At 41.8% G+C, this 22041-nt stretch overlaps 1 protein-coding gene across 1 annotated transcript; it reads right to left on the bottom strand.

Moving 5' to 3' along the window:
- Nucleotides 1–540: 540 nt before the first annotated feature.
- Nucleotides 541–9300, bottom strand: LOC139317457 (kinesin-like protein KIF18A). The gene is made up of 2 exons (XM_070944521.1): nucleotides 8555–9300; nucleotides 541–2566 (listed from the first exon to the last, which is right to left on the bottom strand). The coding sequence occupies exons 1-2, from the start codon at nucleotides 9298–9300 to the stop codon at nucleotides 541–543; spliced, it is 2772 nt and encodes a 923-aa protein (XP_070800622.1).
- Nucleotides 9301–22041: the final 12741 nt, after the last annotated feature.

Raw genomic sequence — 22041 nt, 5'->3', positions numbered from 1 at the left:
TATTCAATAAGTCTAGAAGAGTTAGTTAAAAGTACCTAAAGACATGAGAATCAATTGTCACAATCAATTCTGAAGACAACTTATAGTTTTACATACAAGGAGATTTCTCTAACACCTTTGTCCAACGATTTTATCTCTAGACGTTTTGGACTAAAACTCCCATGATCTAAGACAAAATTGAATGTAGGGAATGATAGTCCAGTACATATGGAAACTTTCTAGTTTGGGAAACTTTCATGGTATGGAATGTAAAAGAAAACACATTCTGTAATTTATACAGCATGTTGAGAGAAAATGATACAAAATTCCATTCAGACAACCAAAGATATTGAACAGTATTGCACAAAGCAATCCTTAAGTCTGATGAGGGTTCCAATTACATGATAAACTAGAGGCCAGATGTGGGCATTAAAAGCATTTGCAAATTTAATTTCCAAAGTCACCACATATGGCGAAAGTGGCAGAGGAATTGTTAGTTTCACTCTTTTTGCTAAGAAATCAAAATTGTACAAAGGTTTAGTTTCACTTCAGAATTACTGTTCATGCTTCTTTTGATCGGCCTACTTTTGTGCTTACTAATGCATTTTCCTTCAAATTATTTTTCAGAAGTTTTCTTAGCCCATCATTACGTTTCCAGGTTCTTGTTCTGATTCCAGAGGTTATAGGTACTCTTAGTGCTTTATTACTTGAGCCAACATCTCGTCTTAGGCGTTTGGCAGTCACCTGATCGTGCTGGTTTGTTAATCCACTGCTGGATGCAGAACTTAATAACGCCCTTTTTCTTGTAGCAGAAGATGTCATTGCCATGTAAGATGGCTTTGCACACACGGCACCTGGTTGTCTGTTTAACAACAAAGGAAGGCCAAGCCTTTGTAAAACACTTGTGCTGTTGGCTGCTTCTGACTTGCTTCTGGCTGCATCAGGAGAGTCCATAGTGTCTGTGTTATTTTTACAAAGCATAGTTGAGTTCCTGTGGCACTCTGGGGTGACATTATATGTAATATCTTTGGTGCTGCTCTGCTTTAATGGCTCCTGAATATGTGCCATGTGACTCATTTCTTCAAGAGTTGCCATATGAAGTACTTTTTTAATCACAGTTCCTGTACAGAGCGCCTCCCCCGGCTTCTTGCAGACCTCAGGTGTATATGCAATTGGGCAGAAGGCTTCGCTGAGGGATTCCACCATAGGGTTAGGACATGACTGGCTGGAATCTTGAAGATTTTGAGTTGTCAGAGGAGACGCCATCAGTTTTTGCTTTGCTCTTTTCTGCAGTGGCATTCCATACTCTGCCTCACATCGAGCAGATGTCTTGACTTTCTCCACCATAAGATTACGAGGCGTATTACAGGGAGTATTCCGATAGCTCACAAGCTGTGGAAATGACATGACAGCAGACATCATGGGCTGATCATTTTGATCTGATTCTTCTTCAACAATCTGATCAGCCCAAATTACAGCTTTCTCTCTGTGAATGAGCTGTTTTAACTCCCTGAAATCATCCTCAATGACACCATTGGCTAACTTCATCCCTTTTAAAGCAATATACTGTTTTATTAAAATTGGAAGCGAAAAATTCAGGATTTTTTCTGTCTGCTTATAATGGTGTTCTTGTTGGGATGCTATTGTTTTCATGTATTCAATTTGCGTTTTCAAATCCTGAATTTCCAATTTCAAGTGACAACACTCCAGATCTCTATGTAGCTCTGGAGGAATATGACCATCTTGACCCAGCAGGTGCATTTCATTCTCCAACCTATGCAACCAATTTGTGTTGTCCTCAAAACTTTTAGCTTCCTCTTCTTTTTTCTTTTCTAGATGCAAACGGCGACTTTTAAGTAAAGCAAGCCGGTAATCAAGTCTGCCAGTTGCCTTTTCCAGTCTCTCTGGTGAGCAGGAACATACTATTTCAACTTGTTCGTGGCAATGTTTCTGATAATGTGTTTTAAGGCCATTTTCTTTTAGTTGTAAGTCAAGCTTGAGGAACTCTTTCCTGATTTCCTCTCGATTTGCAAACACACACTTCAAAATTTCTTTTAACCTTGATATTTCAACTTGCTGCTGATTTGTACTTATTGCTGTATCTTGATTACTGGGAACAGATATTTTCCCCATTTCGTATGCTTTCAGTTTCTCTTTCAGCATTAAAATCTCTTTCTTTTGTTGTTCACAGATCTTAACATATTGGCTTATATGGCTATCCAGACTTACAACATTGCTCTTTATTGAGGATTTGATGTCTTTGGCTCGGTTGGCATATTTAAGAGTGTTGTATGTGTCATCAAAGAACAAAGAGGAAGGACTAATAGCAGCTATAATGATAGTGCGACAATTTCCTCCAAGAGAGTCTTTCAGTAAACGAGTAAGCTTACTATTCCGATAGGGAATATGCTGATTCTTTCTCTTTGGGTCTGCGAGGGCATTAATAACATTGCCAAGAGCAAGGAGTGACCAATTTATATTTGCTCCTTCTCTTAAGACAGCTCCTTTGGCCTTTGTGGCACTGGCACATTCGGATCCTGCCAGGTCAATGAGACACATTTTGGCAATACAGACATTTTGGCTGATACTTGCAGTTTTATCTTTTTTTTTTTTTTATTGCAAAAGTTTTACAATTACATTTTCACCCCTTTTCCCCCCCCGCCCCCCCCAAACTTCCCAACCTCCCTAACCCTCCCTAACCCTCCCCTCCCCCCAGACTTCCCTATAATATACTCATATTCATAAAGAACCCTAATATAACTTATATATAAACTTGAACCCCTCCCTCCCCTGTATAATTTTTCTCTTTATCTCATTACATTAAAAAATTTCTAGTACATTATTTTCAAATAAAAGCTATTTGATACTTTCTAATTTGATATTTGTTCTGAACATATTCTATCCACCTTTTCCATTCCCACTCATAAGTCTCTTGTGAACAGTCTTTTAAATATGCTGAAATCTTCGCCATCTCTGCAAAACTGGCCATCTTCAAAGTCCATTCCTCAATAGTGGGCAAAGCTTCATTCTTCCAATATTTACCTATCAATAATCTTGCTGCTGTTATCATATACAATATCAATTTTGTTTCACCCAATGTAAAACCCTTAACTATACCCAATAAAAACAGTTGTGGAGAAAATTGAATTTTTTTCTTCAAAACATTCTGCATGACCCACCAAATTTTTATCCAAAAAGCCTTAACTTTCCTACAGGTCCACCAAACATGATAATACGTAGCATCCAAACATTCACATCTCCAACATTTTGGCTGAACATTAGGGTACATACATGACAACTTTTTGGGGTCTAAATGCCATCTATAAAACATTTTGTAGAAATTTTCCCTCAGGTTCTGCGACTGTGTAAATTTAACATTCTGAACCCAAATTTTTTCCCATGTTTCCAGCATCACTGGTTCTTCAAAATTCTGTGCCCACTTAATCATACAGTCTTTAACTAATTCAGTTTCTGAATCTCTTTCTAGCAAAACATTATAAAGCCTTTTGATATGCATTGGACCTTTCTCTCTTATATGTCTAACCAATTCTTCCTCATGCAACATAATACCAGTTTTTTGGTCCTCTTTCCATCTCAATTGTAATTGATTATATTGTAACCAAGTTAAATTAATCCCTTCATCCAACAGTGTCTGCAATGTCTTCAGCTGCCATCTGCCCGCATCTGTAAAAAGAACCTCTTTATATAAAACCCCCCCGAGTGACATTATATTTGTATTCCACAAAGTATGACCAAGATCCAGCCATAGCGGTATTTTATAATCCCATTTGAGTCGGTGCTTCTTCCAAACTCTCATCAAAGAATCTCTAAGTATATGACTTTTAAATACTTTATCTACTTTGTCGTCGTAAAATAAGTAAGCATGCCATCCAAATTCAAGATCAAAACTTTCTGCATTCAATATTCCAGTCTTTTTCCTTCCAAACCAATCACTTGTTAAAGTTAAAGCTGCTGCATCATAATATAGCTGTAGGTTTGGAAGTTTAAGACCTCCTCTTTCTGGAACATCTTGCATAATTTTCAATTTCACTCTCGGATTCTTCTCGTTCCAGACAAACTTATTCACTCCAGATTGCCAAACTTTCAATTGTTTATCACTTTTAAGCACCGGAATCATTTGAAACAAAAAAAGAAATCTTGGCAAAATGTTCATCTTAACTGCTGCTATTCTTCCAAGTAAAGACAGCTGCAGTTTTTTCCAAGTCTCCATGTCTTTCTGCACCTCTCGCCACAACACCTCATAGTTATTTTGAAACAATTTCATGTTTGATTCTGCAACCTGAACTCCTAGATATTTTACCTTAGGCACAGTCTCAAAACCTGCCCTCCTTTCAAGCTCATGTTTACGATCTTGTGTCATGTTTTTAACTATCATTTTAGTCTTTTTTGGATTCAGTCTAAAACCTGAAACTCTACCATAGTCTTGTATAATGTCCTTCATCAAGATTATTGATTCCATTGGTTGTGATAGGGTAACAACCAGATCATCTGCAAATGCCTTTATTCTATAATCCTCTTGCCTAATCTTTATACCTTTCAAGATATTAGAGTCCCTTATTGTATTTAACAAGACTTCTAGTGTTAAAATAAATAAAAGTGGGGACAACGGACATCCCTGTCTTGTTCCTTTTTCAATTTTAAACTCTGTTGTCAGGCTTCCATTAATAATGATCTGTGCCTTTTGCTCTTGATAAATTGCTGAAATCGCCTGTATAAATTGATCCCCAAAGTCCATCTTTTTTAAAGTCTTTAGTAGAAAATTCCAATCCACTCTATCAAAGGCCTTCTCTGCATCCAAAAAGACCAGCACTGCAGGAATCTGTTTATTCTTCTCAAGATATTCCAATAAATCTATTACTTGCCTTACATTGTCCTTCATGTGTCTACCCTCGATGAATCCCGCTTGATCCTCATGAATCACCTTTTGGATTACTGGCATCAACCTGTTGGCTAATACTTTCGCATAGATTTTATAATCTGTATTCAAAAGAGATATTGGTCTATAATTCTCTGGTTTTTTAGGACCGACTTGTTCTTTTGGTATCAAAGATATGTAAGCTGTTGTCCATGATGGGGGTATTTTACCCCCTTGTTGAATATTGCAAAATAAATCTCTAAGTTGTTCCACCATTTCAGCTTGCAAAATTTTGTAATACACTGCAGTCAAACCATCCGTACCAGGAGCTTTAGCTGTTTTTAACTGTTTAATTGCTACTATTATCTCCTCCTCTGTTATAGGATAATTCATTCTTTCCTTTTGTTGATCAGTAATTTTTGTAACTCTTTTATCGTTTAAGTATTTTTCTATAAGTCCATTCTGCACCTCCTCTTTGGCATATAGTTTAGTATAATAGTCCACAAAAGCTTCTTTAATTAATTTTTGTTGAAAAATTTCTTTCCCTCCAATATCAATACTATCTATAGTCCGTATACTTTGTTTTTTCCTCAATGTGTAAGCCAACCATCTGCCCGGTTTATTAGCGTTACAAAATGTATTATGCTTCGCATATTGTAGGTTTGTTGCAACTTGTTCCGCCATAAGCATTTGAAATTGGTCTTTCAAAAGTTTTATAGCACTGCTTATTCTTTCATCTGTTGGATTTTTAATAAGTAACTGTTCTTTATTCTTTATTTCTATTTCCAATTCAGATCTTTTCTTTTGTCGAAACAGTCTATGTTTAGAATTCATGTAGATAAGTACCCCTCTCATATAAGCTTTACTTGCGTCCCAGACAATTTCAATTGGGGTACCTTTATTCAAATTTATTTCAAAAAATTCTTTCAAATGCTTTTTAAGTTCTGTTGTATTTTTTTCATATCTGAACAAGTTCTCATTTAATCTCCAAGAACGTCTCTCAACCTTATCCATCTCAATTTCTATCCATACTGGGCTATGGTCAGTCAAAGTTCTTGGAAAAATCTTTGTTCTTTTTGTCTTGACAAGTAAATCATCTGACAACAAGATAAAGTCAATCCTAGAGAAGGATCTGTGTCTATCAGAAAAGAAAGTGTAGTCCAATTCTTTTGGATTATGTATTCTCCAAACATCTTTTAGTTCCATATCTTCTTTCATATCAAAAAAAGTCTGTGGTAGTCTGATTCTAGACTTTGCCAAACTCTTTTTATCTAATTTAGAATCAATTACTCCATTCCAGTCTCCCATAATTAAAATAGATCTGTAATCCCATTGCAGTATTTTAGTATGTAACATCTTATAAAAATAGTCCTGTTGTTGATTGGGAGCATAAATTCCTATCAGAAGAATTTGGCCATTTGCTGTAAGCAATTCAATTGCTACAAACCTACCATCTTCATCTACTTCTATGACTTTAGCTGTTAACTTTTTATTTACATAAATAACCACACCGTTCTTTTTTTGCGAAGTTGAAGATATAAAATGTGTTCCTAGTTTGGAGTTTATCAGATATTTTTGATCTTGAGTTGTGATATGCGTTTCTTGTAAACAAATTATATCATTATTAAATTGTTTCAAATATGTAAATAATTTCTTCCTTTTCTGTGCTGAATTCAACCCATTAACATTCCAAGATAAACACTTAAAGGTCATCAGCCTCTTTCTGGAGCACAGAGCAAAATACTTGAAGGTCATCCGAAAGCTTCGATCTCGCTCCTCCCATAGCTCCAATCTCTTGTGCAGTACTCTTAACTACCTCCTTGTCTTGTCTTTCCTGTTGCTGTTGTTGCTTTTGTTTAAGTAACTTAGATTGAGCTCTAGTTATACGTTGATCCTTAACTTCAATCATCCGAACCGAGTCCAAAATTGGAGAAGATTCCAGCAAGGGCTCATGCAGAAGACCTCCTTCTGCACCTTGCACTTCTTCTAATTCCTGCTTGGACTGTTCTTGCAATTCTCGTTGAGGTTGCTTCTCTTCACTCTCTTTAATCTCCAAAACTGTAGATGTACGTGGAGATGGTGTTCTTTCCTTAAGAATAGTAGTATAAAAATGTTGTGCCTTCTCCACGGTATTCAAACGGCATCTTTCTCCCTTGTATCTGAAAATTATCCCAGCTGGTGCGTCCCACCGGAAGGGTATCTGTAAATTTTGCAATTCCTTGACAAGAAAGCCAAATTCTTTTCTAGCTTTCAGCATTTTAGGAGGCAATTCTTTATAAATTCCAATTCGTGAGCCCCCCACTTGTACAGAAGTGTAAAAGGATTTTTGCAGGATATCATTTCTTATTTCTCTATCTGTAAAATATATGACCACATCTCTAGGTAATTGTCTTTGTCTGGCCACCCAAGAGTTCACTCTGTAAATTTTGTCTATTTTATGAAAAACCACATCAGGATTAACTTGTAGAATCTTAGCCAAGGCCTCAGAACAAACTTGTCTCAAATCCTGTCTTTCCTCCTCTCGAATTCCCCGAAGCCGTATAGCGAACTCCATTGCCCTGAATTGTATCATGACAATCTCGTCTTCAACTCTCTGCATTTTATTGTCAACATCAGCAATTTTATAATCATTGTCTTTCATCTTAACATTAACTTCTGATTTAAGTTCTTCAACTTTAAAATCAACTTTCCCAATAAATTCTGCCAGGCCAGATGCCACTTCTGATATTTTTTTGGTCACCTTGTTTTGATTCTGTTTCACCATATCTTTAACTTCATTAATTTTCTGCATAAATTCCTGGTGTGATTTTTGAAGTTTATCATCTATCCCCTGATGTGATTTTTGAAGTTTATCATCTATCTCCTGTTGAGATTTTTGAAATTTATCATCCAAAGTTTTAGAAATAAATTCTTTTAAATCTCCCACATCAAATTCTTTTTTGAATCTGTAACTGTTGAGCAGGGGGAAGTTGCGTTTCATGTTTATGTGTGGGGGATCCCCCCCCTGTTGCCTTCCCTTCCTGCTTCTTTGAGGCCATCCTGCCGCGTGATCTAGTTTTTCTAAAGAGGGAAGTACCTTTTCCTTTCCCTCCTGCACAAAGACTTCTAAAAAAGTCCCCCAGATTTACTCAAATAAAGATTGAAGTAAAGCAAAGTCAAATATTGAAAGGGAGAAATTTTCCAATTGTTTCTCTTGTAACAAGCAAAGCAACTTTGTAGCAACTTGGAAACTTTGTAACAAAGCAAAATAACTTCACCAATCCACACTCGCTGGCTCGTTAACTCTGAGGCTAAGCGCCATGTTTTTTCAAAGCACTTTCACTCATTCGCGTTTTCTCAGATTGCAAAGTCAACAAAGTGCTAATACTTGCGTTTCCAAGTTTCAGGATTCAGGTAGTTTCGCTGTTGATTAAAGCTGGTTCTTTCACTTTAAGTTTCCTGCAGCCGGCTTGTTCTGCTAAGGCAGAATCGTCCCACGTCGCCCGGAGTTTCAGCAGGTTGGAAGGGAGCCACGCCTGTTCTCTCCCCAGAAACTTCCCTGGGGGGTTACAGGGGCTCGACCTGTGCCCTGCGATCTCTCCTTCTTCAATCCTGTGGATTCAGAAGTTTTCGAGCCGCTTCTTCGTCTCGAAGCGGCTCTACAGGCGGCGGGGCTGGCGGAGCTTCAAAAGGCACCGCCGTCGCCGAAGACAAGGAAACCGGAAGCCGTCTCTTGCAGTTTTATCTTGTTGCCTTAAATAAATCTGAAAGACAGCATGGGACCGAGATGAGGAGGCATTCACATCAGTAGGATGTTGTGTTCTGTTTTTGTTTCCATAATCCAACATTTGCAAGATCTCGTCTGCAGATTTGGGCTGATGCAAGGTTAGCCCATGAACCAAAACTCCTTTTTGAGGATCTTCTCGAACAGCCAATGGTCCTGAATTTACTAATAGGTCACGTATCTGCTCATTGTAGACCTCAAGATATGAAACTGCAATACTGCAATGCTTCTCTTCTTTCATTCGATCAATAGAATTGTAAAGCTCCATCATAGTCAGGTACATTACTCCAGGGTTTTCAGGGGAACCCAGCATTGTATGAGTCTTCCCAGCTCCAGTTGCACCATAAGCAAGTACTGTGCAATTATAGCCATTTAAAAAACCATCTAGAAATGTTTTGGTGGTGTCTTCAAAGATTTCCAGCTGTGCAGAATGTTCATCAAATATGGCATCAAATACAAATTTTAGATCCTTATTTTGCCTTTTAGTGATATCGCGGTTTGGTAATTTTTTTCCATGAAAGAAACTGACTTCTTCCACTTTGGGATCGAACACCAGTATATGTTTATCAACAACCTGAACCACTTTTTGAAAGTTGCCATCTCTCTCTTTAGGATTTTCAGGACGAACACGGATTACTACTTTAATATGATTGCAGACATTTTCTTCATCTGTAGCAGACATAAAATCCAGCTATGTTGCCTCAGGTGTATACCAAGTAAATTCTTCTTCTGAACCTCGAATGCCCTTTTTATCGACTGCCAGCTTGCTCTGTTTTCCAGCATTTTATAAACGATATTTTCCGGGATCTTTTGGACCAGTTTGTTGTGGCTTATCTCGATGACATCTTGATTTACTCAACATCCCGGAAAAGTCATCTCCAACATTTCCGTCTGGTCTTGCAATGGCTTCGGGAACACCAGTTATATGCGAAGCTGGAGAAATGCCAATTCTACCAGACAACCATCGACTTCTTGGGCCATCGCATTTCTCCCAAGGGCATAGTGATGGATCGGAGCTAGGTCGAGGCGTTGAGAAGTTGGCATCCTCCCCATCGGGCGAAAGATGTTCAGCGACTCCTCTGGTTCGCCAATTATTACTGGACATTCATCCCTGGCTTCACCACTTTGAACGCGCCCCTCACTCGACTCCTGCAGAAAAAAGTCCCATTCCGGTGGGGCACCCCCGAGCAGCAGGCGTTCCTGGCCTTAAAACAGACCTTCATGAAAGAGCCGATTCTTAAGCATCCTGACCCTCACCGTCCGTTTGTGGTGGAAACGGACGTGTCGGATATCACGGTTGGAGCGGTGTTACTCCAGGCTCACGTGGCTGGCGGTACTCTTTTTCCTTGCGCATACTATTCCCGGAAATTGAATCCTTCCGAGCGCAATTATACCATCTGGGAAAAAGAGCTACTGGCCATTAAGACTGCGTTCAAGACCTGGAGACATCACCTCGAGGGGGCCCGACATCAAGTGGAAGTCCGGACAGACCACAAGAATCTGGAGTTTCTGCAGACCGTGCGGAAACTCAATCAACAACAGATCTGGTGGTCCTTCTTTTTTACCCACTTCAACTTCAAAGTGACGTACATTCCGAGTGGGCGCAATCAACGAGCAGATGTGCTCTCGAGGAAACCTGAATATGCCCAAGTCAAGGACCCTCTTCCACCTCGGACAATTCTTCCAGTCGAGTCGTTCGCTGCCGTCCAGGAACCTGTCGACCTACGGGTTCATATCCGGGAGGCACAGCGGCAGGATGCCTACGTCAATCTTCGGAAGCGTGAAGTAGGGTCTGACACTCCCTGGACGTTTACCGACAATCTTTTGAGGTACTGGGAGAGACTTTATCTACCATCGGGGCCACTTAGGGGTCTTATATTGTCCCAGTGCCACGACAACCCTGCGGCGGGATATTTCGGTCTGTTTAAAACCCTTAACCTAGTGTCGCAGACCTTCTGGTGGCCTCATCTCCATCACGATGTCCAGACGTATGTGACGTCCTGCGTCCGTTGTCAACAGGCCAAGTCGGCTGTGGGCGCTCCCCCAGGACTACTTCAGCCCTTGCCGACACCAGAGACCTTGGGGTGCCATCTCGATGGACTTTCTAACGGACTTGCCCCTGTCTTCGGTTTCACAACTGTGTTTGTAGTGGTGGACATGTTGACAAAGATGGCGCATTTCATACCCTGTCGAGGATTGCCAACGGCTCGCACCACCACCCACATGTTCATCCAACATGTTTTTCGGCTACATGGCCTACCGGATAGGGTTGTGTCGGACAGAGGGACCCAGTTCACCACCCAGTTTTGGAAAGGGCTGATGACAACCTTAGATGTCAAGATCTGCTTATCGTCGGCTCATCATCCCGAAACTGACGGCGGGACTGAAAAAGTCACTGGAATATTGGAGCAATACCTACGCTGCTGTTGTGGCTCCATCCTCCGAGACTATCTTATCGGAGGAAGAAGGCTCCGAACATGAAGGAGAGGAGACGGCCAGGCCTCCCTCTCCAGGACCCTCCTCTCTGGCAATGCCTCAGGTGTCTCCCGAAGGGGAAGAGATTGGCCAGGAGCCAGGTGTTTCCAAGCCGTCGGATAGTGACGAAGAAACATTGTGGTTGGACCCACGCCAGCGTCGGAGAGACAAGCGTGAGCAGCAGAAAAGGAGGTGTGCCAGAGATTAAGCTGAGTCACTGGACCACACCCCACAGGCTATAAAAGGGAGTGTGGTGGCCAGTCGGACTCTGTGACGGACAAAGCTAATCTCTGGCGAGGCACTTGCACCTTCGGACACAACACCTATTTGTCGTGGATTTAATTACAAACTGGACTATTCAAACTGTGTGTATTTTTGTCTGTGTTATCGGAGTAAAAGCTCTTGGCAGGCAGCCTCGGAGTTGCTGCCAAGTTCCTTATCACTGACGTTGTGTGTTTGAAGAGTTTATTTAACCCTCGGCTGGCTGGTTGGGTGTGTGCGTGGTACGGGGACAGAACAGCTGCTTTGTCAATCAGCAACAGGACAACTGGACAGAATACTTAGCAGTCGTGGAGTTTGCTTTTAATAATTCCCAGCACACCTCCACTCAAAGCACCCCTTTCTTAACCAATCTGGGCTATCACCCGCGTTTCTTCCCGCTCACGCCCCTTGATTCCCTGGTTCCAGCAGCGGATGAATTCTTTTTTTTTTTATTGAAAAGTTTTACAAAGAAAATTCCCCCCCCAATATTCCCCCCACCCTTTTTCCCTCCCCCCTCCCCCCCAGACTTCCCAGAGCAAAATACAGGGTATTTCAATTAACAATCATAAGCTAAATTAGCCTAACTATTCTTAAACTACCTAATCCCGCCTGAAACCTTAACTCCACTATGGATAACATAATATTACTAAAATAAAGTTTAACATTCATTCATAAACTATTTGATATTTTCTTGTCTGATACTTATTTTGAATATAATCAATCCATCTTCTCCATTCCAATATGTATCTTTCTTGTGTATAGTCCTTCAGATATGCTGAAATTTTCGCCATTTCCGCTAAGTTCTCTACTTTCAATGTCCATTCTTCAATAGTAGGCAAAGAGTCCTTCTTCCAATATTGCGCTACCAACAGCCTAGCTGCTGATATTAAGTTCAAAATCAGTTTAGTTTCTAATGCTGTACAATCCGTCGTAGCAGATGAATTCTTGACTGAGTTACAGGCCGTTCATCAACTGGTGAAACAATATCTCGACAAGGCCAAGGAAGATTATAAAAGGGTCGCGGACCGCTCTCGGTGAGCAACACCACCATTGGCTGTTGGGGATCACATGTGGCTGTCAACAAAGCATCTCCCCTCAGACCGGCCATTCAGAAAACTAGACCATCGTTACATTGGGCCTTTTCCTGTGGAGGCGGTCATCAATCCAGTGGCCTACCGCCTGACCCTGCCTCGGTCTTTGAGGATACACCCTGTGTTTCATCGATCCCTCCTGGTTCCCTAACGGTCTACCTGTCTGCTCCGCCAACTTGACCGTCCTGGTAAACGGATTGGTAAATGTGATAGCCTCTTGCTGTAGTAATAGGATCTGGGATGGGTGAATTCAGCCAGGTCTCGCAGACAAATATGTCAAAAATGGCTGTATTTAATAATAGGAGGAATTCTGGTCTTTTGTTTACTAGGCTTCTTGCATTGAGTAACTTGCATTTAAGGCCTGTGGCGGTGAATTTTGAGGAAGTAAGGGGCATGCATGCCTAGTATTGGTTGTTGGGGTGGTGGTTGTTGAGATGTGGGCCTGTTCTGCCCCAGCTCCAGATTTCCGAGGATATTGACACACACCAACGGTCCTTATCAAATTTATTAAGTAGCAAGAATAAACCAAAGTCCGGCAAAGGTTGGCAACCAGCCCAGAAAACAAAATACGATAAGACTTTTCCAAAAATGCTCTGATAATTACAAGTTGTTTCCAGCAAGAAACTTACTAACCGCGTGTGACTTAAATAGGCTAAGGGAGTGGCCAATTATCCTCAAGCCTTACTTTTGAGGAGACCTCCTCCTCCTGAGTAGCCACTCCTGCCTTTTGGCAGCCCTGCGTGCTCGAGCATTGAGAAGAGGCTCCTCCACTTCGCTCTCTCCACTTGAAGGAGCCTCTGGAGGTTCTGAAGGCCCTGGCTGAGTCTCTGCCTCTGGCACCACATCCTCTTCAGCCTCCTCGCTGTCCGACGCGAGCGCCGGCTGCGCCAGCTGCTGGCATGACACCACACCAGCCTCCTCCTCATCGGGATCAGCCACGATCTGCGCAGGCCGCTGGCGGGCCACAACAGGGCCCTTGTTCTTACTTTTAATGCAGTCAGCGCGGTAGTCAATATACAAATCAGTTTCAATTGTATAATATTGTATATTAAATATATTAAATATATAAAATTGTATAATAAAAAATTGTATAATAAAAATTGTATAATAAATAATAATAATTTTAAAAAAGAAAGTATATCGGTACTTTACTAAGGCCAAGTGTAGCAAAGCTGAGTCTAGCATTTCGTGCCCAAACCAAGCAGTTAACTTTTCCCTTGGGACCCATCCCCCTCCCTGTTATCAGTGAATGGCCAATAACTTTCAAATAAATTGTTTTGCTAATAGTCCCCAGCTGCACAGGCTTGAAGGTGTTACATTCCACTGGGTGACCTTGGAACAGGCAGCAGCTTTCATGGGACAGTACAAAGGCTTTCGGTTTCCTTTCCTCAACCTCTCCCCCTCAGCTCCCTCCCCCATTACTTATGACTGCCTGACATCTAGTTAAGCAGGGCCGGTGCAGTGGAATGCCAGGTCTGACATTGACGATTATATCCCATTATTCAGTAAACAGTCCCTGCAAATGGATTTGCAAATTTTTACAGACAATTTATCCCTTCCTTCGCCGAGGTTGCTCTCCCTTTGATGGAATTACTAAAAACCAGTCCGTCTCCTACCAAGCCAAAACCTAGCCAACCCCTAGCTTGGACAATGGACTGTCAAAAATCCTTTGAACAAAATAAAGCTAGGCGGGTAATTACGGAATTGAAGGAACAAGAGATGTGGAATGTCATAATTGTTTAGACTAGGATTGATTATGATTGTTGAAGTTTATACCCTGTAATTTGTTCTGGGAAGAGGAGGGGGGGAGGGGGGAGGTTGAGGTAGGGAAGGGGGGGGAAATATGTAAACTTTTTGTAAAACTTTTCAATAAAAAAAAAAAAAATCCTTTGAACAATTAAAACGCCTATTCGTAGTGGAGCCGATCCTCCAGCACCTGGACCCAAATAAACCATTTGTGGTCCAGGCTGACGCGAGTGATGTGGCAGTGGCTGCTATTCTACTGCAAAGGAACACCCAAAACGAAGTAATGCCGTGTGCTTACGTATCGAGAAAGCTAACGGACACTGAGCGCAGATGGGCGGTATGGGAGAAGGAGGCTTTTGTGGTGCGATGGGCTCTATCCTGGAGACACTTCCTAGAGGGGGTTAATGAGCCTTTTGAAGTGTGGACTGACCACAAAAACCTCAAGGCGCTGAAGACCCTACGGAAGCTTTCCCCCAAAGTACACCCAGTTTTTCACAGTAGCTTATTGAAACCAGCAAGAGGATCTAACTTAAGGCCCTTACCAGCTGCTCCCCCTCCCTCCTTTGGTAGTACAAGGGGAGACTCATTATGAAGTTAAGAAGATCCTTGACTCTAGACTATACACGGTTGGTTACAATATTTGGTACACTGGAAAGGGTACCCGTTGTCTGAAGCTACTTGGGTGAAAAGTTGGGATGTGAATGTTGATACTCTAGTAAAGCAATTTCATGATAAATTCCCTGAGAAACCAAAAGGTCCATCTGGAGGGGGGAGAGGGGATTAAGGGGTCCTGTACAAGGTGTTAACCCCTTCTTTTGTGTTTTGTCTGTTTTATTTTTCAGGGTGTGTTTTTTTCTGCAGGGGGGGGGGGGGGCGCCTGTCAGCTTTGGAAGCCATATTAGGCCGGAAGCTTCCATGCTGCCACCTTCTCACATGTAGGAAAGTAGGAGGGGGGATTTAGTAGAGGGGTTGTCTTTAGACATAATAGCATTCTTCCTGTCGGTCAAAGTCAGGGCGATCCTGCATCTGGAAAAGGAGTGATCGGAGTGATGTCTCGAGATGAGACGGATGGTGATTGGAGCATGTGATCGACTGAGGAGTGAGGGGATGGTTTGGGGGGTTTTGATTTACTGAGGGAAAACCCGGACCTCTCAGATTTGGGTTTTCCCAGATGTGCCAGTTTGCCTATTCTAGTAAATAGAACTTTGAAAAATGCTTGCTTCAGAGTTTTTATGTGGAGTTGGGGGTTTTTTTCTGGAATGCTGACACAAGAATGTTCAGTTCTGGAGCCTCCTCGTTGTGCAAAGACACCAACCATCTGGAAGCACTCTCCTCCAGGTTGGCTGCGATGGCGTGGCCCCAGGCTGCATTGCTCCATAGTGCTGCATGTGATGCCAGACCTGGGCCAGGAAACGGGCTAGGTTGCTTGCACGCCCATTGAAGCAAACCACCAGGGTGTGTGTGTAGCCACTCTTCCCACACCAGGATTTACCCCAGTGGCAGATCAGCTGCTGTCATTGGTGCCAGTGCTGGGGCTCTAGCCGCTGCTGGGCCCATCAATGCTGCGTGCTGAAATTCTGGAGGTGGAACAGTGGGGCCAGTCACCGCCACTGCTTGTGTCAGGGTTTTGACTGCAGCCGTAGGCACTGGCATCACTGGTTGCAGAAGGGGAGGAGAGGGGGTAGCCAGAGTCACCGGTGGCTTCACATCCCGACCCCGGTACCGCAGCTCCCAGCATGGCAGTTGCATGAATCTCCATTCCCCCTCAATTGCTCCATGGATGGGCTGTGGGCAGTGATCAGGAACTTTCACTCAGCAGGGTCGTCCCACTCGGCTCGTCGTCTCGCTTTCCACTTGCCTCCCTGAATCACGTTGACCCCCGGAGGGACAAGAGAGTCTTTGGCCTCTGCTGCCTTGCCCATGTTCATCACCCAGCAGGTCTTCAGTCCCTGGTATGGAGCATCCCTTGCCCTCTCTCATTGCTGTAGGTTGTTGCTCGGGCCCCTCAGCCTTTAGTTTTGGGTGTGTGCTGGCTGGCTGCATCCCTGTTCTGGCTTGAGTTGAGCCAGGACCTCTCCTGGCTTCTTCTTCTCCTCTGAATCTTTCTCTGCAGTCGACATCTCAGGGTTGTTGACCTCCTGGTGGGATCCAGGCAGGATACTATTATAAGAAGTGGCTTAATGTCAGCTATCCTGTTGGTAAATGCAGCAAAAGAAACTCCTAGGACATTATTTTACCAAGAGTATAAGTACTAATAATTCCACATAGGCACAGAAGTAGCAAAGACAGTTTAAAAGTTTTTGTGTGAAAACCAGCATAGGTAAAATCCCCCCTTTCCCCTCATGGATCATTGTCCATCGATCAATTGCATTCAATCGAAAGGTAGGTAAAATGAGGACCAGGATTGTGGGGGCAATAAGCTGACTTTGTATAAAAAAGAACACCGCTTATGGGGGGGGAAGCCCTACTAAGCAGGTATATACAAAAGTATGAAGGCTATTGCTTAACGCATTGTAAGCCGCCCTGAGTCTCCGGAGAAGGGCGGCATATAAATCGAACCAATAAATAAATAAATAAATAAATAAATAAATAAATAAATAAATAAATTTATTTTGTTTTGAGAACATTCTGAGCACCTCGGAGGTTTCCCAGTGTTTTAACACCTTCGGTTGTTGGAACTGTCCCAGGCTGAATTGGCTCACTTGCATTCCTCAATTCCCTCCCAAGCCTCCCTTGCATTCCAATACTTTCCCTCCCCCCTCCCTGCTTCTGTTGTCTGGTTGCGAGCAGGGATGTGTAGTGAGTCAGCCATGACACTATAGACATAGTATTACTCAAGCATTCCTTTCTTTTACCCTCTGCTTGCTCTTCATTCCAAAGACTTAGGTGGCCTATTCAAGAGATGTGAACATATGCTGTGGAAGAGCAAGTCAAGAAAGTTATGTTCCATGAGTAGAAGTCCACTCATGCAAGATTGGTTACACTGTAGTTTTATTCACAACAGTGATTTCACTGTATGTAGTGCCTCAAGTTCTTGGGGCCCCTAGAATGACTCATGCCACAGTACTGTTCTGCAAGCTGCACTGGCTGCCAGTTTGCTTTCAGGTGCAATTCAAGGTGTTGGTTATCACGTTCAAAGCTCTGCGTGGCATGGATCTAGGTTAATTGAGGAACCATCTCACCCCAATAGGACTGGCCCACTCCACCTGTCATGCCCCAGCATATAATTTTTATATACTGTTGTTGCTCTCTAGCCCCATCGAGTGGCCGGAGGGACAAATATGCCCCAACATACAGTCTTTATATACTGTTGTTGCTCTCTAGCCCCATCTAGTGGCCAGAGGGACAAATAGTGGCCAGCAGACTAAAGCACTGTTAAGTAACACCAGCTGCCTGCAATTACTGCAAGTTCAAATCTCACCAGGCTCAAGGTTGACTTAGCCTTCCATCCTTTCGAGGTAGGTAAAATGAGGACTCGGTTTGTGGGGGCAATAAGCTGACTTTGTATAAAAAAGAACACCGCTTGGGGGGTGGCCCGAAAGCCCTACTAAGCAGGTATATACAAAAGTATGAAGGCTTTTGCTTAACGCATTGTAAGCTGCCCTGAGTCTCCGGAAAAGGGTGGCATATAAATCGAACCAATAAATAAATAAATAAATAAATAAATAAATAAATATGCCCCAACATACAGTCTTCATATACTGCTGTTGCTCTCTAGCCACATCTAGAGCATTTATTTCAAAAATGCTCGGACAAAAATCTTGTCTTGATGAACCTTTGGTTCCAAAAACTGAAGGTTGTTTTGAATAGTACCTAATTTTAAAACTCTGCGGATCTAGGAAGCCTTTTCAGCATTTTTCCACTGAACAGATTGTCAGCAGTGAATTGTTTCTGAAGAAGTCTCAAATACAATTTGTAATATGGAGCAGAAATGGAGCTGTGGTTCAGAGCAAATTAAAACACATTTGTTACTGTAATTTTTTTGAATGTCCATAGTATTTGGATTTCACATTTGTGTTCCTATTTTTGTTGTTTGTTGGACAGGCAATGCTGGACAGTCTTAACAGCCTATCTACTTATGCTTCCTGCATTTAGAAGAGACCACCTTTTTTCAGAAAGGTCGTATCTAACAAGTGTCATTTTATTAAAGGTTGAGAAGTTATCTTCTTTTCAATAATGGGCATTTGAAATGTTCACTCATGGAATGCAGAATATTTCAAAATATATTAACAAATTCTGTTTGTAAGAAACACACACACAAAGTCCCTGCAGTTCCTTGGCAAGATTTTTAGAAGTGGTTTGCCACTGCGTTTCTTCCTAGAGCTGAGAGAAAGTGACTGGCCCAAGGTCACCCAGTTTCCTTTGTGCTTAAATCAGGACTAGAACGCAAGTCTCCTGGTTTCTAGTTTGGTACCTTAACCACTACACCAGATGGGCTGTCTTGTGGGAAAAATGCAAACACTGAAAACACCAAAATGTTTTCTACTGGTGCTATTCTACTCCTGTTACATTTTTTAATGCCTTAGTTTTATGTATGTTTATTTAGAGGTAAATACACCCAGTGGTGGGATTCAAATTTTTTAACAACTGGTTCTCTGCCCTAATGACTGGCTGGGTGGTCATGTGGCTGGGTGGTCATGTGACTGGGTGGGCGTGGCCAACTCTGTCAGGGTATTGATTAATCCCATAATTGGCTCTGGGACAATCACCCTGATTTAATTAGAGGATGGATTGTGGCCTCTCCAAGTTGCAATATTCTGAAAAGAAACGCGAAGAAAAGTTCTCTAATAAAACTCATTTATTTGTTATAAAGAAAATAAAACACCTCACTAACTAAGAAAAGATAATTGCTACATTTTGGCAAGCGAGGTCTCCTGCTGGTCCAGCCGGACCTCTGGCAAGAGAACAAAAGAAAGAGTGTGTAAAGGAATGTGAAAGAATGCGGAAGCACGTAGCTTACTGATAAGAAGTTGGCAAGCTACGGAAAGTCAGACAGTCCAGAAATGATGAGTTCAGCTGGCAAATAAAATAACGCAGTGACATTCCCCTTCTTTGCCAGTTGAGCGAATATCAGTACATCATCAAATAAGGCACATCTTCTTACGCAGATACTCGTGTTGAGCTGCTGGGAGTGGTTTGTTGAGCATATCAGCAATTTGATCATGTGTAGATACATACTGCATTTTGACAAAACCTTTTTTCACTAAATGTTTTATGTTTTGATAACGAATGTCAATGTGTCTGGACCTAGAACCTGTAAAATGTGATTCAGATATATAAACCACCGATTCATTGTCTTCCATCACGGTGATCGGTCGGATAGGGTGTGTCCAGATATCTGTGACTAAAGCATCAAACCAAGTTAGGGAATTACATGCATCTGAAACACAAGCATATTCAGCTTCAGTAGATGAACAAGAAACAAAATTCTGTTTACGTACTTGCCAATAAACAGGACATCCATTTAAGAACATCATATAACCTGAAGTACTTTTGCGTGATTTCTTATCACTTGCCCAATCAGAATCTGCATAACAACTTAATTCTGCATAATCAGTATGTGTTGGTTCTAACAGTAATTTCATGTGTTTAGTGTATTTTAGGTATCTCAATAATTTCTTAATGCATGTCCAATGAAACTGTTTTGCCTTACCTACGTGTCGTGACAAGAGATTAACACTAAGTGCAATGTTGGGTCTGGTCCAATTACTAATGTACAATAGTGACCCAATGACTGAACGATAAAGTGTTTGATCCTTGAACTCAGGACTTGCTTCTTGTGTCAAGTTGTGAAAATCTGTTTGCATGGGTGTCTTTGTTGTGTTAGCATCTTTCATGTTGCAATGATGCAAAATTTGTTCAATTTTATCTTCTTGTGAAAGACTAAACCCCTTCTGTGTTTTTTCAATCTGAACACCTAAATAAGTGCTAATGTGACCTAATGATTTCAATGTGAAGTATCTCTGCAAAGCTTTGGCAAAAATTTCACTCATTTGCTTATTTGGACCAATATAAACAATATCATCAACATAAACAAGAACTATCTCATATGCATTGTTAGATCTTTTTGTGAACACGCACTCATCAGTTTCGGACTTAATAAAGCCCATTGAATTTAGTTTGTCAGTAAGACATAAATACCACATTAAACCAGATTGTTTCAGACCATAAAGACTTTTGTTTAAGAACCAGGTATCCCCTTCTTGCTGTCGGAATCCTGGAGGACTTCTCACGTAGATCTCTTCGTCTAGGTCTGCATGTAGATAAGCCGTGTCAACATCAAACTGGAAAACTTCTAAACCAAGGATAGTTGCAGTTGCTAAAGCAATTTTTACACTCTCAGTTCGAACTGTCGGTGAGTAGGTATTTGTGTAGTCCTCAGGATAACGTTGAGCGAAACCTTGAGCTACAAGTCTGGCCTTGTACAGTGACTCACCATTTGGTTTATTTTTGATTCTGTAGACCCATCGAGTGCCAATGACCTTTTTGTTTGCTGGAGGTTTTGCAGGTGTAAATACTTTAAGTTTCTTTAGACTGTCCATTTCAACCTGCATTGCATCATACCATTTGTCTTGCTCTGAATCAGGAAGTTGCTTGATTTGTGTGAAATTATCAGGTGGAAGTGTAACATTGCAAATCAAAGGTAAGGGTGCTTTTGTCAGTTGCCAAGAATATCGTTGTGGAGGGATTCCTTTTGTGGCCCTCTTGGAACGTCTCGGGACAACTGTCCAGTCTTCTTCTGCTTCGTCCTCGTCCTCACTTTCGTCGCTAGCGTCAGCATCCACGGCTTGCGAAGATGGAACATCGGGTTGAGAAGAATCAGTGGAATCTTGGTCATCAATCTGCGTAGCATCAGCAGTATCATCTCTGGGAAAATAAACTCCAGGATCATTGGAATGAATCCTGGACCAGTCAATATCTTCTTCAAAATTAGCAGATTGGGAAATCACAATTACATGTTTAGAGTCAATAAATCTGCTCCATTTTGAGTTATCATCAATACCCATAAATCTCAGTCTCTTTGCTGCTGGACTTCCTTTTCTTCTTTGAACTAAGGGAATGTTCACCATAGCATATGAACCAAAAATATGGATGTTTTTAAGATCGGGCTTGTAGCCATACAACATGAAGAAAGGAGTCTGATTTGTTACACTGCTCCAAGTACGGTTGACAATGTAATTTGCGTATTTTATAGCTTCACCCCAGTATATCTTACCAAGGTTGGCGTCTTCTAGGAGACAACGCATCATGGTTTGCAGGACCCCTTGTCTTCGTTCTACGACTCCATTGTGAGCCGGTGTGTAAGGGGCTGAAGTCTGATGAATAATTCCATTCTTACGCATCCAGTCCTGGAAACGCTGAGACATGAATTCGGCACCACGATCACTCTGGATTCTGGCGATGCGAACTTGGTGTTGGGTAGAAACAAGGGTTGCAAAGTCTTTAAAGATCTGAAAGGTCTCTGATTTTTCTTTCATAGGATATCCATATCCATATCTAGAGTAATTATCAACAATTGTTAGAAAATATTTTCTACCACCAAATGATGGCGGGAAAGGACCAACTATGTCAGTGTGAACCAAATCAAAAATGCGTGTTGACAGGCGTGTAGCGCGTTTGGGAATGGCTGCTGCTTTGGATTTGGCCTTCTTGCAGACAGCACAATCCAAAAACACCTTACACCCCTTTAGATCCAAACCTTTTGCGAACTCCGGCATCTTCCTAAGAACACGGAAACTGGCATGCCCCAATCTTCTATGCCATTTATGGATACACCTGGAATGCAAAGGTTTACCTGTTAGTGAATTCTCAACATTAACATTTTTATGCGGAACCTCAGGCTTGCTCTG

Source organism: Pituophis catenifer, unplaced genomic scaffold, assembly GCF_029215685.1.
Source record: "Pituophis catenifer annectens isolate HBS135680 unplaced genomic scaffold, rPitCat1.0.hap2 SCAF_5, whole genome shotgun sequence".
Lineage (NCBI taxonomy): Eukaryota > Metazoa > Chordata > Lepidosauria > Squamata > Colubridae > Pituophis > Pituophis catenifer.
The sequence above is the reverse complement of the archived record's forward strand: the minus strand, read 5'-3'. Positions and strand labels throughout refer to the sequence as shown.